At 45.8% G+C, this 16,685-nt stretch overlaps 1 protein-coding gene across 5 annotated transcripts in view; it reads right to left on the bottom strand.

The window, feature by feature from the left end:
- Positions 1-2,562: 2,562 nt before the first annotated feature.
- The window catches only part of RPIA (ribose 5-phosphate isomerase A), a 31,099-nt gene continuing 16,976 nt past the window's right edge, over positions 2,563-16,685 (bottom strand). The window contains exons 4-9 of one of the 5 annotated variants that reach the window (XR_014839307.1): positions 14,799-14,858; positions 12,660-12,724; positions 10,904-10,972; positions 9,136-10,220; positions 8,177-8,865; positions 2,563-3,511 (exon numbers count right to left, since the gene is read on the bottom strand). Coding sequence is in view for 2 of the 5 variants with exons in the window: in XM_085015314.1 (XP_084871440.1) it covers positions 3,417-3,511; positions 8,177-8,276; positions 10,079-10,220; positions 10,904-10,972; positions 12,660-12,724; positions 14,799-14,858 (531 nt within the window). In the remaining 3 variants the exon portion in view is untranslated. 5 annotated transcript variants of the gene reach the window in all.

Below are 16,685 nucleotides of genomic sequence, written 5' to 3' on the forward strand. Positions count from 1 at the left end.
AGGATCAATAAAACTGTTCAACTATGTATTCTAAAGAGTCTCCTGCTACAGGGAACTAACAATCCTTAGCCATAAACATCCTTCCCAGGCTAGCAGTGCCTATGGTTGCCACTGCATGTACACCCCTGGGCTGGGGAAGGGGAGAAAAGAAACAGGAACAGGAGAGAAAATGTGTGGTGGCAGTAAGACCCCTACCAAGGGCCTTCCCCGGCCAGTCCTAGGTTGTCCAATGCTCCCTTCTCCCACTAAAATAAAGCTCATTAGAAAATAAATATTTCCCCATTACAGGATTTCCCCATGAGCCTATACACAAACACACATAAACAATAAATCCTCTAACCTCAGTACTTTAACAAAACACCAGGTACTTGCAATTCAAGTGACAAACGATGGATACAACCAAGGAACACAAACCCTTCAAGAATCCTACAACCACCTGGAATTTCAATAAACCAGAGAAGTCTGGCCTGTTTTCCAGGGTATGACCTGAACAAGTAACTTAAACTGAGCCTGTCTCCCACTTCACAAAGGATGAGAGTAGGTGCCATAAAGTTGCTGTGAGATAACTGACCAAAGGCCCAGGATGGCATCTGGCACCCAAGAAGTTATGACAGGTAAGGGTCTGTCCTCAGTCACCTGATTGCTACTTTCCCCACCTCGTGGCCCCTCTCCCCCACTGTGCTGACATCTTGGTCGCCGTTCTGCCCAAAAGGCTGGAAGCATCTGGAGCATGGGAGGTGTCTTACTTGTCTCTGCCCCCTCCACTAGAGCCTATTAGGAACTGGCACATGATAGGGACACAGAAAAGACTTGATGATAGAAGAGTATCAAGCCTTGACATGCTCTAGCTGAAACCAAAACTCAAAAGATTTGATTCAAATCATGTGATTTTTCCCCTTCAATGCCTCCCAGAAATGTAGCAGCTTAACTTGGTTATAAACCTTTTCCAAATACCAAAATTGCAGCTTGCCCTCTGCCCCTCAGACTGACCACAAGCCTACAAATTGTGTCCCTCCAACAAATCACATTACTAAGTTTTATTGAGGACACTTAAATCAAAATTTACCACCAGAACAAACTGCTGTACGTGTGCCTAAAGCACAGCAGGTGTTTTGTTTTCTTCAAGAAAAGAAAAACCTCCTATTCACACTTAAGGGAACTGCACTGGGTCACAGGTGTGACTGCCTATGAAACCTGCTGAGTACTTACATGTGCTGTGGGGGCATGCAGGTGTTTTTCAGAAACCCAGTTTAACTTGGTTGTTTATCTTTATCCCTAAATTTAATGGAAGAGATTTAAAGGATCATTTCAAAAATCAGTTTTATCAAGTTTTCTCAGCTAAAATTTTTGTGCAAAAATACCTACCATCCAAACTAAAATGGCCCTCTTTTTTTGGCTGCACTCTCAGCATGCGGAAATTCCCAGGCCAGGGATTGAACCCATGCCACAGCTGCAACCCGAGCCACTGCAGAGACACCAGATCTTTAATCCACTGAGCCACCAGGGAACTCCAGATCTAAACAGTCTTGAAACATAAAGCACTCCCAGCAACAGGTTTCCTAACAATGTGTGAGGCAACTACTTTTAAAGGGCCTTTGAGAGCAAAGAGAAACAGAAGGAATTCAGCAAGGAAAAGCCTCTTCACTGCTCAGTTCTGATTGATTAACTTTTATTCTGCAACTGGATTGAGCTGGAATTTAGATGCCAATAAGTCTGGTAGCTAAAATCCAAGCCGAGGGCAAGGCAAGTGAAAGGACTATCCAAGGATTGTGCCAAGTCAGCACAGGGACAGGGTGGTTAGGCCCTCAGCATAAACACCTTCACAACAGGATGGATTCCTGAGTCCCATCCGGAATCATTGCTGAGCTGATCATGGCCTTTCCCGTCTATGAGGCTTTCTGGACGGTTCACTGCTCATCAGGCACACTGTGCCAATCACAGACTTCGAGAATCCAGAGGAAAGTCAGGTTACCCATTTTCCTGCTTGTCAGCTTCTATCACTAAAGGTCTGACTGGTGTAAAACTTTTAGATCATTTGTGACCTTTGTTCAGCTGTGTTATCCTCTGTGGGGTTTTTTTTGTTTGTTTGTTTTTGCTTTTCAGGGCCACACCCAAGGCATATGGAGGTTCCCAGGCTAGGGGTCAAATCGGAGCTATAGCCGATGGCCTACATCACAGCCACAGCAATGCGGGATCAGAGCCACACTTGTGACCTACACCACAGCTCACGGCAATGGACTCCTTAACCCACTGAGCAAGGCCAGGGGATCAAACCCGCATCCTCATGGATACTGGCTGGATTCGTTTCCTCTGTGCCATGACAGGAACTCCTGTGTTATCCTCTATGAATAAGAAAATGTCTTGTTTGACAAAGGTCTATGGAATAAAACTGATGTAGAGTTCTCTCAGAAATAAAGGAAATATTTATCCACTCTTTGGCTCCAGATTTCTTGAGTGAATTCCATTCTTTATCAAAGATCCGATATAAACTAGATGAGCAAAATTGATTCCAATCTTATTGCAAAACTAACACAAATTCCAAGGAATGACAAAGAGTCAAAATGGCACCATACTGTTTTATTTCAACCCTCAAACAATACAGAGGTAACAAATTCTGATGCCAAATCATGCAAGTAAGAATAAAGGAACAACAACAACAAAATATTAACAACCAAAAGACAATCATTTAAAGGTGTTTCACAGCAGTGCTTTGGCAGTACTGGCAAGTATTTCTGGCCAAGGGCTTCCACCAACAGGGGTCTGAATGAACCCCCTGATCTCAGCCAAAGAACCCCCCATCTACCCGATGGTTTACACATTCTGAGTCACCACACACCCACCCCAACTCTCACCAGACTTCCGTAATTCACATCTTCAAACACATTAACCACATATTGTGCGTAATCACAAAAAAACTAAAAACAAAACAGTGTGGTAGAAAAATAAACAAACTCCAAGGTTTCCAGTAAGGCCTCAGGGGATCACTGCTGGCTGGGCCTGCACTGCACCAGCTTAAAGAAAAATCTGATTTACATCTCTCAGCAGTCCCGATATTCAGAAGCTTAACCAGCAGGCTCAAGTTAAAAGGTTTTTAAAAGATAGTCGTCCTCCTTCATTTTTTTCTTTTCTTTCTTTTTTTTGGTAAATGTCTCATATAAAACATGAAATCAAGTTCTACTTTATAAAAAAAAACTGAGTATTTTTAATAGTAAAAATATATATGTTTATATTTCTCTCTTTAAAAAGATAATTAATAATAATACTTCAGAAGACCAGATTTAACCTCCAACCCCCCACCCTGCCAAGCTGTCCACCTGGCACAGAGACGTTAAGGCAAAGGCTCCTGGGGAGGCAGGTGTGCCTCGGCGGTGGGCTGGGGACGTGGGGTGGACACACCCTGCTCCTGCAGCTTCGGTTTAGAAAGGCTTCTCCCTCATGTTCACTGAGCCATCCTGCATCCCGAAGTAGACTCTCTCAGCCATGTTGATGAACAGGCCCGTGTCCACCACGCCTGTGGGACGAAGGACAGAAGGAAGAGTTCAGTGTCGGCTCCCCAAGGCAAGGCGAGAAGCTGGATCACACAGTCAGCTGGAGCAACGGCCATTAGTCATGCTGGACAAGTGACAAATCTGAAGCCTTCCCTCCCGCATGACAATGAAAAGCGAATTTGATCATTTTTATTTCTTGCAGTCCTGTCCACTGCCATCCTGTCTGTCTGTACCCAAATGTGTCAAGCTGTTGCCTTTGGTCTAGTCATCCTTGAGCACATCAAAGGGCTGGTTCTTCTCTATCATGCAGAGAGCAGAGGACCAGCCATCTTTTCCAAGAGGCCCTCTGTGATTATTCTAAGTGCCCCTACTCCCAGTTTTTCTCAGTCCCACTATCAGCCTTACAAGGTTTTTACATGGAGGGCTGGAAGATATTTACAATCCATATACCACATCAAAATATATAAAGTCTCCAAATCTCTAAGATGGGGCAGATAACCTAGTAGAAAAATGTGTAAAAGAATAAGAGGTGCTTCATAAAAGAGGCTGTCCCAAAAGGCCAATAAACATAAACAATAAACACAAAAAGCGGTGACCAAACTGGTCACAAGGGAGTGCAAATTAAACCAAGACACCACCACACACCAAAATTAGTATAATGAAATTTGACTAGGATGCAAAGACACTCCCACATGTTGACAGTGGGGATAAATCAGGAAAATCACTTTGAAAAATGTCTGTCGTGAGTTCCCGTCGTGGCGCAGTGGTTAACGAATCCGACTAGGAATCATGAGGTTGCGGGTTCGGTCCCTGCCCTTGCTCAGTGGGTTAACGATCCGGCGTTGCCATGAGCTGTGGTGTAGGTTGCAGACGCGGCTCGGATCCCGCGTTGCTGTGGCTCTGGTGTAGGCCGGTGGCTACAGCTCCAATTCAACCCCTAGCCTGGGAACCTCCATATGCCGCGGGAGCGGCCCAAGAAATAGCAACAACAACAACAATAACAACAACAAAAAAAGACAAAAAAAAAAAAGAAAAATGTTTGTCAACATTTTTCAACTTACAAAGCTGAATTTATCCATACCTGAAGATCCAACAATTCTGCTCCTTGGTATATAAGCAACTATTGGGCATATATATAAATGGTCTTCGAAAGACATGTATGAGAATATTCACAGCAACACTTTCACTAATAACAAAAAAACTGGAAACACTCAAATGCCTGTAAGAGTACAACGGCTATACAAACATTTTTTTTCACACAAACACAATGGTATACTAGTTCAGTAATGAGAACTAACCACAGCTGTAAAGCAATCTTTACTGAAAATATTTACGCAAATACAAATGCACTACAATGAGATTAATACTGTTCAACTATCAAAAAAAAAAAAAAAGTTTGACAGGGAAGTAGCACCAGCATACACTGTCAGTAGAAGAGTAAACTGGTGCCACCCACAGAGGGTGATTCAGCAAAATCTAGCAAAACCAGATACACTTACTCCTTGATCTATTAATACCCTCCAAGCAAAGGACTGGACACAATGTCTATTAGTGGGGATCTGGTTAAATGAGTTACCTGATAGCCATAAAATGGAATGCCATGCAATTATTTTAAAAAAAGTTTTCTGGTGGCCTAGCAGTAAAGGATTCAGCATTGTCACTGCTGTGGCCCACGTTCAATCCCTGGCCCAGGATCTTCCACCATGCCAAGGAGGGGTGTTCTGTGAATCATTATATAATCATCTTCAAGACGGAAAAAGTAAGAAGCAAAACATCTGTCTACTGTGTTGCCACTTGTGTAAAAAGGAATTAGGGCGGGGCGGGGGTTCATCTGTGTTTATGACAGAATGAGGACAAGGACACACCACTTTGGTAGCACTACCTGCCTCCAGACGGGGAAAGGCAGAGGGATGGAAGGGGACTTTTCCCTGTTTACTTGTAGTTTTGAACTATGTAAATTCCAAAGGGTAAATAAAATTAACACTTTCAAAGACACCTCCCCCCTCAATATGTAAACACATAAAATCATCTCCCAGCACTAGAAAGCCATTGGGGGAGAAAGCGCACTGTGCCCACAGACTGGGCCTCCCACAGGTAAGCCAAGTGGCCATTCAAGACCCACCCTTTTCAAAAATTAATATACAAAGTGACAGCTTCTACTTGATCCAAGAGAAAGTCAAACTGGGTTCAGAAAAGACCCAGAGAAAGAGCAGAGATGCAGGGCAGCAGTCGAAGGTCTGATCTTAGAGCATCCCCTCCTCAGGTTACTGTTTTGCTGGGAGTGAGAGACCCACCCCTACCCGCCTCCCAGTTAGTGGAAAAGGCGGGGGTGGCGCAACATGAACCTGGGGAAAGAACCCCACTAGCTCTGGCCCTTCTACAGGATTTCTCTGCTCCAGTGGAAATAGCAGAACACCCAAGGGCATGACAGGCCAAGCTCCATCCAGTTAGTTGTCTGCCAAGGGCCCTCATATAAACGAACACACATGGACAAGGGCACGGTGACAGGGAAACTCGCCCTGCTTCTCCTCTGATTTTGGTCTGGCAGCAAGTATTAAAACAGACCGAGGAGGAAAAGGAGACAGAGAACAGACCATGCTGATGACCCTGGTGACACCGCACTAAACAATGTAACATCTAGCCTCTCTTTTGCCATTTCCTTCACTTTACATCCCTTAAAAAACCCTCAGCTTCTCAGGATGCAGTGAGGTGGAGAGCAAAGTATGGGAGAAATGTGCTCACGAAGGACATCTCAACGTCTCAATAAGCCCACAAAGGTCTAAGCAGGTGCAACAGAGCTACCGAGTGGGCAATGCAAGGATCCACCTACAGAGGAACAAGCGCCAGCACCGGGGAGCTGTTTGTTTGCACGATCACTGGGGCTAATTCTGTTATTACTAACCGTGACCTCTAGACTCCCCTTCCTCCTGCCTTTTTGGTTCCATAGTTCTTCCAATAAAAAGATAACACCAAGTGAGAGAATAAGCATAAATCTACCCATCTCTTTTACTTAGTAAATCTGGAAAAAGACTGTCACTAAAAGATTAAAATAGTAAATTAAAGTACGATTGGAAGAATTAGCTCTTTATTATTACATGGCTATATATTTTTCACTTCATACATTTATATGTATTTAATTCCCAAGAGCATGGATAAATTAAAATCTAATCTAGCACATTTAATTAATGATGAAGACAGTATCCTTTCTTCCTAGCAATGTATTCATTCAACAAACACTCCCTTGTGTGCTGGGCACCCTATTAACTCATTTAATCCTCCCAACAAGCCTGTGAGGTAGGTACTGACAGCAGCGTCTTTTACAGAGAAGAGACTGAGGCAGAGAGAGAGAAACGAACCACACAGAGAGAGAGCCTGGGTTTGGATCCTTACCCAGGCTGTCTGCTCCAGAATCCATGACCAGACACTACAATCTACTAAAGACCTTACCCATCTATTAGACCCATCAGCCTATTCTGGCCCAAGAATATTTCATGTCGTGTAACATTCCCGGTTAGAATCTCAGTGGCTCAATATCATAAGTCGGATACCTTATACATCTGCCTCCTCTTTTAAATCCCTCGTAGGAGCCCCCAATACCACCTCTGGCCTGGACTCAGAATCACCTCTCCACTGCCCTCCCAAGCCCCAGGTCCCCAGTACAAGCTGCACTGGAGGCTCCCCACTGCTCCGCACGCTTGTGTCACACGACCCCTCCCCAATCTGGCTCTTGAGGAAAGGGCTGAAAGGCCAGGGTCTAGGGCAGACAATCAAGGCGCCCAGCTTGGTGCTGAGAAGCCACGCACACATGTCCTCGACCTGCGTCCTCCTCTATAACCATCTCATTAAGTTAGGACCAAACGAGACCTTTTCAGACACTTGGCACAGTGTCAGAAGTCACCACTCCTCTGTGGAAGAAGCAACTCCAGACTCTTGGCATTCCACACTCTGTCTTATTTGTAGGCACAGCTCCCTCCAGGCTCTGTTAACTCTTCCTGAGGCAGACCCTACGTTCCACGGGCGGGAGATGCCCCATAACACGTGGCATGCACCTTGCCTGTGGCAGGTGCCTAATGCATGTGGGTGAAAGAGTCACTCTTTCCCAGAGAACATGCCAAAATCAAAGAGGCTGCAGGAGTTCCCACTGTGGTACAACAGGATCGGAGGCATCTCTGGAGCTCTGAGACGCAGGTTCAATTCCTGGCCCAGCACAGTGGGTTAAGGATGCAGCATTGCCCCAGCTGTGGCTCAGATCTAATCCCTGGCCCGGGAACTCCACATGCCACAGGGTGGCTGAAAAAGAAAAAAAAAAATGAACCAATCCTACTTTTACAACATTATAAATCAAGTCTACTTCAATAAAACTTTAAAAAATAAAAGAAAAACAAAAAACAAAGAGGCTGCAGTCAGGCTCCTGCAGGGAGAGGGTGGGCTGATTTCAAGGCCAGGCCCCTCTGACAATCCGTCAGCTCCAGACCTATCCCTACTGAAACAGACTGTGAACTGCCAAACAACAAAGCTGCTGGGTGAGCTATGACTATTCCCAGAAGGGGAAAAAGCAAAAGTGTTAAGTTAAAATCCCTAGCCATTGCATAAAGGAAATTCTTTCCATGATGCCTCCTGCTGCCCAAGGCAGGGGACAGTTCCAAGGGGCATGGGCATCCAGGCTCAGCGAGCACCGCACACGTTACCTGGGATCATGGTGATAGCTGTGTTCACTTCACTCCATTTGTGGACCCGGTCGAACTTCCAGTCCAGGATAAAATTTCCATTATCTGTCACCACAGGTCCCTAGAAGACAATTTCCCACATTTACAGAGGATGTAGATACAGGTGGACAGAAAGGGGTAGAAGAGCAGAAGTGCTAACCAAAGACCAATACTTAATTAACCTGTTCTAACCAGTACCCCCGCCTTGTGCTTCCTAGAAGGCAGTGCTACAAAGCAATAAGGAGCAGGAGCTTGGAGTCAGAACTGGAGTCTTAAAGCTACACAGGGTTTAGATCTCAGAGAAGCTATTAACTTCTGTGAGCCTCAGATTCATCAACTGCAAAAAAGGGAAAATGAAACATGCTTCATAAGGCAGTTTATAAACCACATGGGGAAGCATTTAGCACAGTGGGAGCTCACAATGGGAGCTCACAGTGGGGGCCCACAGTGAGGACTCCACGATTCTTAGCTATTATCAGAGTGAAAAACCACAGCAGGGAGTTCCCGTCATGGCTCAGTGGTTAACAAATCCGACTAGGAACCATGAGGCTGTGGATTCGATCTCTGGCCTTGCTCAGTGGGTTAAGGATCCGGTGTTGCCGTGAGCTGTGGTGTAAGTTGCAGATGTGGCTCAGATGGCACGTTGCTGTGGCTATGGTATAGGCCGGCAGCTACAGCTCCGACTGGACCCCTAGCCTGGGAACCTCCATATGCCGAGGGAGTGGCCCTAGAAAAGGCAAAAAGACCAAAAAAAAACACCCCACAGCAACAGAAGAGACCACCACCAAGGTACAACACTCCCACAGCTTCACATTAGGAACCATCAGTAACACGAAGACAATGCACCCCCTGGGTTCAGGCAGCCCCATCAGCAGACAGGGAGCAGAGACAGGTCCTAGAGCAAACAGGCTGGGAGTAATTTTAGTTAATTTATCCACGACAGCTTTGGGCACTTTCTAGAGTTGAGGATCACAAACGGTGACAGAAAACACTACAGTCAAGGGCAAGGAAACGGGACTCCTCTGCAAACTGGAGGAGGCGGGGTGGGAGCCCAGTTAAGAACCCCACAAAGGCGAGGTGCTGGGCTATTGTGTGGCCCCAGCCATGAGAGAACCCCCACCATCTCTTCTTGGCTTTTCAGCTACACAGGGAGCCAGAGTCTGAGCTCTGCACAACCACCATGATTGGGACTATGACTTAAAAAGTCACCAAAACGCCGGGAAAAAAACACAGCAAAATAAAAGTTCATCAGGGTAGAATTACAGATGAGTTGCTTTTTTTTCCTGTTATGTTTCCACCTTTTTATATAGTTCTGACTGCAACTACAGTTAGTTTTTGGATGATTGCTTCTGCTTATTTATTTAAATGTAAGAAAAAAAAAGTTCTGTGCAACCCACTTTCGAAGCTGAAGAGAAACATTCTGCCCAAGTATCTGGAGTGTGTTCTTGGCGAGGAGTTCACATCGTCCAAGAAACTCTACTTCATTTAACCACGGAATGAGAAACGAGGAGGAAAAAGAATTACACCAGGAAACCTGAAAACCTTTCTGTGCACCACCGCCCTGGGGGTGGGGGAGGATGGGGTTACCTCCCAAAGCCCAATTTTTGTGTTAATCAGCAGTTCTCAGGTACAAAGACCAGGTCACCTAAGAGCATCAGACCCTGAGGGACAGAGAATTTTCACTGCATCAAGCAGAGTCTTGTCTATATGAGTTTCAATACGGAAACTGATAAAGCCAGCATTCTAAAAATAAACAAGCTGATGAAAAATAAATACATAGAAGCCATCTGCCCAGTCTAGACACAGAAGACCTAACAGAAAAATGAAGGAAAACACCACCTTGAGAACCTGGAATGCCTTCCAGAAAACTCCTTGGCCACTTACTGCCTTGTTGACGGCCATTCGAAGTTCAATTACGCCCCCAAACTTCTGGGTCACGGTGCGGCTCACTGGGACGTAGGCCATGGGGATGACCTCGATGGGGATTCCCTTGTGCCACTGGTCCCCAAGGTTCTTTGAATCCTTCCTGGAAGAGAGTCAAAAAGCACCACACACATAAAGAAAGAAGTGCAACGGTGCAGATCCACACCCAGTTCAGGCCCGGGGTACCCACGACCTGAGAGGGCAGGGCAAGGCACAAGGGCAGGTGTGCAGGCTGTGCACTGGTTCTGTTCGACCCTTTAAGAAAAGAGGGATCTGAGTAAATATGACAACAATGTTAAAACCAGACATAACTGGCTTGTGGTTACACGGGTCTGAGGAACAGTAATAATTGTTGTCCTTCCCACAGCTGTAATATTTTGTCAATAAACTCCTTTTTTTTTTAAAGTTAATGTGCTCACACTCAGCACCAGGGCCTTGAAGGAGAATCTGAGAACCTGGTCAAAGACTGTCCACAACAGAGGTCACACGTGACCCCGGAGGAACCAGGCATGCTGAGTCACTGCCCCGGGGCAAGGCTTGACCTGCTTCTTCTGGGGCTCCCCTCAAGGAGCAATGAGTAATAAATGAAGACGTGCTGTTAATAAGGGGGACAAGCTGCTGCCTCCTCCTTCCCATGGACACATAAAACAGCACAAAAGCAGAACATAACCCTACGACGTTGTCCTAAGTCTCGGAAAGCTAAAGAGCCAACCCTCCACATCTAACTCCTCCTCTAAAAATGAGGCCCGGGGCCTCAGGGAGCTGCTCAGAACACTGCACTCATACCTGAAATCGGCGATCACGATGAAGCGACTGGCGTTGCCAGCTACAATTTTCTCCTGGGTCAGGCAGCCTCTGGGGATGGGGAAGAAGCAAATGAACACAGGGGTAAGTGGGACAAAAACTGAACGTGAGAACTCAGGCCAAAATCCACGCAATTCTGGCACGGAATGAAATTTGATTTTTAATTCTTATTAAACTCCATCGTATTTCATTTTTCAAAGCCCTAACCATCCCCGCCAAATTCCATGGTATCTCATTTTTCGAAGCCGTAAACAGCCCCACCCCCGCCAATGCGACTGTATGTGGAAGATGGAGGCTCTAAGGAAGCAACTGTGGTTCAATGAGGTCATGGAAATGGGGCCCTGGTCTGACAGGATAATTATCCTTCTAAGAAGACACCAGAAACCTCTGTTTCTCTCTTCTTCCACAACAGGCAGCTACACTGAGAAGACCCAGCTCCCAGAAATGTGAGAAATAAACTTTTCTATTGAAGGAGCCCAAGTGAGGACATGCTGCTTCCAGTACACAGACTGTGGAAAACAAGCCTGTGTCTGCGAGAAATGGTCCCTGGCTGGGATGGGCATAACCCCACTTACGACACCTCTGCCAGGAAGCCCTGGGTCTCAGGAGAAGTCATCTGCACATGGCATGAAAAGGAGGCTCTGTGACTTGAGAAGTAAAAGACAAGCTCTGAGCAACCTGCCCTAGCTGACAGTCAGGGTGATCAAGTGGGAGAGCACAGTGAGATTAAGCACATTGAAAACCAGGAGACCAGGACTTCGACCTTCTTTAGCTCACCATTCCTTAACCCCACAAATCAACATTTAAAAACTCGATATATAGGAGTTCCTGTTGTGGAGCAGTGGTTAATGAATTTGACTAGGAACCATGAGGTTTCAGGTTCGATCCCTGGCCTTGCTCAGTGGGTTAAGGATTCGGCATTGCCGTGAGCTGTGGTGTAGGTCGAAGATGCGGCTCAGATCCCTGTGGCTCGGATCCCGAGTTGCTGTGGCTGTGGCATAGGCTGGTGGCTACAGCTCCAATTAGACCCCTAGCCTGGGAACCTCCATATGCCATGGGAGCAGCCCTAGAAAAGGCAAAAAGACAAAAAACAAATAAATAAAATAAAAACCCGATACATGTTTTCCAAAGCAATAAATACATACATCACTAACTTCTCACGGAGGTTAAAAGCAGCTTTAAAGCAATTATGATACACCGGCATCTAGAGACCTAATAATGTAGTATGTGTGGTTAGGCTGTAGTTTTTGTTTTGTTTTTTGTCTTTTTGCTATTTCTTGGGCCTCTCCCGCGGCATATGGAGGTTCCCAGGCTTGGGGTCAAATCGGAGCTGTATCCTCTGGCCTACGCCAAAGCCACAGCAACGCCAGATCCTTAACCCACTGAGCAAGGGCAGGGACCGAACCCACAACCTCATGGTTCCTCGTCGGATTCGTTAACCACTGCACCACGACGGGAACTCCAGGCTGTACAGTTTTTAACTCCAGGCTGTACAGTTTTTAAAGTTTGAATCAGCAGAGGGCAGCACACAGAGAACCTATTAAGGATGAGTAATCTCATTGAAGAGGCCCAGGTTCCTAGTCACTGGAGTGCTACTAATGAGCGGAAAGGCCAGGCTGGCTCCCTGGCCAGATGCCATCAACATCTAAATAGAAAAACGAACTGGTACATCACAGTGACACCGAGCTGATCCTATCCTCCACTCCACCTCACTATGCATTTACGGGCAGACACTCACCCACCGCCCTTGATGAGATTGAGATCAGCATCTACTTCATCAGCACCATCGATGGCGAGGTCAATCTGTGACGAGGGAAAGGAAAGATTTAAAACCCGCTAAGAGCCTTTTAAGGGGAGGCTCTGTGCTAAGCCTGAGCATCCCTATCAGCCAGGCAGTTATTCCTACCTAACCAGTCCAACAACGAGGCTCTAGGAGGTTAACCAGGAAACAAATGTGGGACCCTCGCCTGGTCCAGGTCTCATCCACAACTTTACACTCCCTTTACTCACTGATGAGCTTCTCTGTGGATGAGATGGAATCATTGAGAGCATGCAATCTCAATGTAACTTTACATCCAAGTACAGAATTATCTGAGGAATTCAAATGTCACTGGGGAGTGGGCAATAATGGGAAAAAAGGCTGGGAAACACTGATGCAGAGGTTTCCATACTAATGCGGCAAAAAACACAGGCTTGACATACATCTGAAGTGATCCAGAACTGGATTATCTGAGGTACCCCACTCTGACACCACCAAAGCACCTGTCTGGGTTTGCCCACCCCCTTTACCAGGAAGCACCACCGTCAGCCCCAAAAGCAGCCCCCAAAGATGGGAAAGGGTTTGAAGTTTGAAATCAAGGGATACATGCACTTCTTGTCACTCCTGGTCCTCTGCATGGACATATGGGAGCCTCAACTTTGGTTTTTTTAAACGGCAGAATAAAACCTCAAGGTGCAGGGAATTCCTGTCGTGTGTCAGTGGCTAAATAACCCGACTAGTATCTAAGAGGACACAGGTTCAACCCCTGGCCTTACTCAGTGGACTAAGGATCCAGGTCACAGATGCAGCTCAGATCCTGTGTTGCCGTGACTGTGGCTTAGGCCAGAAGCTACAGATCCAATTCAACCCTTAGCCTGGGAATTTCCAAATGCCGCAGGTGTGGCCCTAAATAGACAAAAACAAAACAACAACAACAAAAAAAAAAAAAAAAAAAAAAAAAAAAAGCAAGAAAAAAACCCCTCAGGGTGCAAATTCAGTTCAAGTTGCAAATTGAGGCTGCCTGCCACAGCCCGGGTATGGAGCCCACCAAGCTTCAGCGGGCACCCTCCCTTCCACCTTTTCCTAGGATGAAGTTACAGCTCCTCCTCACCCTGCCCCCACCCCAGAAACCTTTCCTGTCAGTCTGGGCACTGCTCACGTGCCTGCCTGGAACTGCCCCCGTGGTTCCCATCTTCCTTTCCAGAATACTGGAATGTTCTCTCCTGCCTTTGCCACCTGGCCCTTCACAGCTCTGCTCAAACTCTACCTCTTCCCATAAAATCCTTCTAAGCAGCATCATTCTAGAGACAGAGGCACTTGAATTCCTGTTCAGGCTCTACCACTTACAAACAGCTTGGCCTTAGGCAAACACCTTGCCCTCTCTGGACCTTTTGCAGCTCTGTAAAATGGCATAATAATGGCACCCACCCTCAAAGCTACTGGAAGTTAAATACTGTTGACCCTTGTTTGAACTGTGCAGGTCTACATATTTGCAGATTTTTTCCACTAAATAAGTACTATATGGTCCATGGGTGGTTGAATCCACAGATGTGGAACCTTAGTTAGAGGGCCAACCGTGGGACTGAGCATCAGATTCTGGTATTTGCAGTGAGTCCCAGAACCAATCCCCCGAGGATACCCAGGGATGAATATGGTTTAATCCAGGTGCAGCACCGAGCAGAGAATAAAGGCTCAGTAAGTGCCAGCTGTGGGCACGCTCCCCAGTCTCACCAACTTCAGTTCCCTGGGGACTGCCTGTGTGTTTAATGGTCTTTACCATAAAACTTCATTTTAATCGGTTTTCAGAGGTCCGTGGCTGCCTCTGATGATTGCTTCTTATCTTCTCTTATCGGTAATCTCTGGGGTGGCCTGCTCTTCTGTACGAGGACAGCAGCAAGGCCTGGGCTCCTGAGTCCTCACAGTTAAACCACAGGGATGTCTTGAAAATTAACAACCTCTCCCCTTGTGACCTCAGCCAGGATTACTATTCAAAGTCCCAGGAGAAAAGCTGGTATGACCAACTGACTTTTCTCCTAGATGAGACAAGATATTCAGAGCCCATGAACAAGTGACAACCATAAAAAAGGAGGCAGAAAACCAAGGCAGCGTCTCTCTTACCTCTGGGTGTCGGTCCAGGTCACTGAGAGTTAAGCCATGCTGCAGGATGAGCTGACGGGCCTGTGGGGGACAGGAAAACGCACCTGTAATCATGAACTCTGAGGGGAGCCAGGGATTCTCAGAATCCTTTCAGATTTTAAGTGTCAAACACGAAGTCCTAACCAAGGCACCCTCCCAAATCCAACCAAGAGCCGGAGGGTCGAGCCCCATCAATGGCAGGAGGTGGAAGGAGGCAAATAGCACCAGGTGAAGACTCTGCTCCAGCGCTAGGCAAAGCGTTCCTCCTCAGTGATCTGCTATTTCATGTAACACCATGATTGCCTAAAGCTTCTAGTAATAATACTGTACAGTAACCACACACACACACCCGCCAGTTTCAGTTACCCAGAGCAACCTCGATCCAAACATAATAAACAAAATATCCCAGAAATAAACAATTCCTAAGTTTTGGTTGTTATTTTTTTTTTTTTTTTTTTTTTTTTGTCTTTTCTAGGGCCACTCTCACTGCATATGGAGGTTCCCAGGCTAGGGGTCGAATTGGAGCTATAGCTGCCGGCCTACACCAGAGTCACAGCAATGCGGGATCTGAGCCACATCTGCAACCTACACCACAGCTCACGGCAATGCCGGATCCTTAACCCACTGAGCAAGGCCAGGGATTGAACCCGCAACCTCCGGTTCCTAGTCGGATTCATTAACCACTGAGCCACGACGGGAACTGCCAACAATTCCTAAGTTTTAAATGGTATGCCGTTTTGAGTAGCATGATGAAATCTCTCACCATCCATGCCATCCAGCCCAGGATGTGAATTATCCCTTTGTCCGGCATTAGTCACTTAGTAGCCATCTCAGTTATCAGATCAACTGTCTTAGTATCACACTGCCTGCATTCAAGTAACCCTTACTTAATACAGGCAGACCATGTTTTATTGCACCTCACTTTACTGCTCTTTGCAAGATACTGATCTCTGACAAATTGAAGGCTGTGGCAACCCTACCTCCAGGGAGGTTAAGGGCGTCATTTCTCCAACAGCATTTGCTCACTTCCTGACTGTGTGTCACATTTTGCTGATTCTCAAAATAGTTCAAACTTTTTCATTATGGTTATTATATTTGCTATGGTGATCTGTGACCAGTGATCTTTGATGATACTACTGTAATTGCCTTGACATTTTTTAGCAGTATTTTTTAATTAAGGTATATACACTGCTTTTTTAGACATAATGCTATCACACACTTATTAGACTACGGTGCAGTGTAAACTTAACTTCTATATGCACTGGGAAACCAAAAAGTTCAAGTGACTCACTTTTATATCATACTTGCTTTATTACAGGGGAATGGAACCCAACCTGTAGTATCTCCAAGGTAATGGCCCCAAGCACAGTAGTGACGCTGGCGATTCAGATATGCCAAAGCCAAGCCATGAAGTGCTTTCATTAAGTGAAAAAGTACAAGTTCTCAACTTGGGAACAAAAGGAAAAAAAGTTATATGCTGAGGCTGCTAATGATCCATGGTAAGAACGAATCTTTCATCCATGAACTGGTAAAGAAGGAAAAAGAAATTCATGCCAGTTCTGCCATCGCATCTCCAACTACAAAAGTTATGAAACTACCACGCTTGGTAAGTGTCTATTTAAGATGCAAAAGGCATTAAATTTGTACAACAGGATATTCTGAGAGAAAGAAACCATATCTACATAACTTTTATTACAGTATATTGTTATACTTGTCCTATTTTTTAGTTATTGTTGTCAGCCTCTTACTGTGCCTAATTTATCAAACTTTATCATAGGTATGGATATATAGGAAAAAACATGGTATACATGGAATTCAGTCATATTTGTGGTCTTAGGCATCCACTAGGGGCCTCAGAATGTGTTCCCA

The sequence above is a fragment of the Sus scrofa genome, chromosome 3 (genome assembly GCF_054392235.1).
Source record: "Sus scrofa isolate SSC_HxYL_T2T_F1_AM1 chromosome 3, Sscrofa_HxYL_maternal_Yorkshire_Landrace_v2.0, whole genome shotgun sequence".
In the NCBI taxonomy this organism is placed as follows: Eukaryota; Metazoa; Chordata; class Mammalia; order Artiodactyla; family Suidae; genus Sus; species Sus scrofa.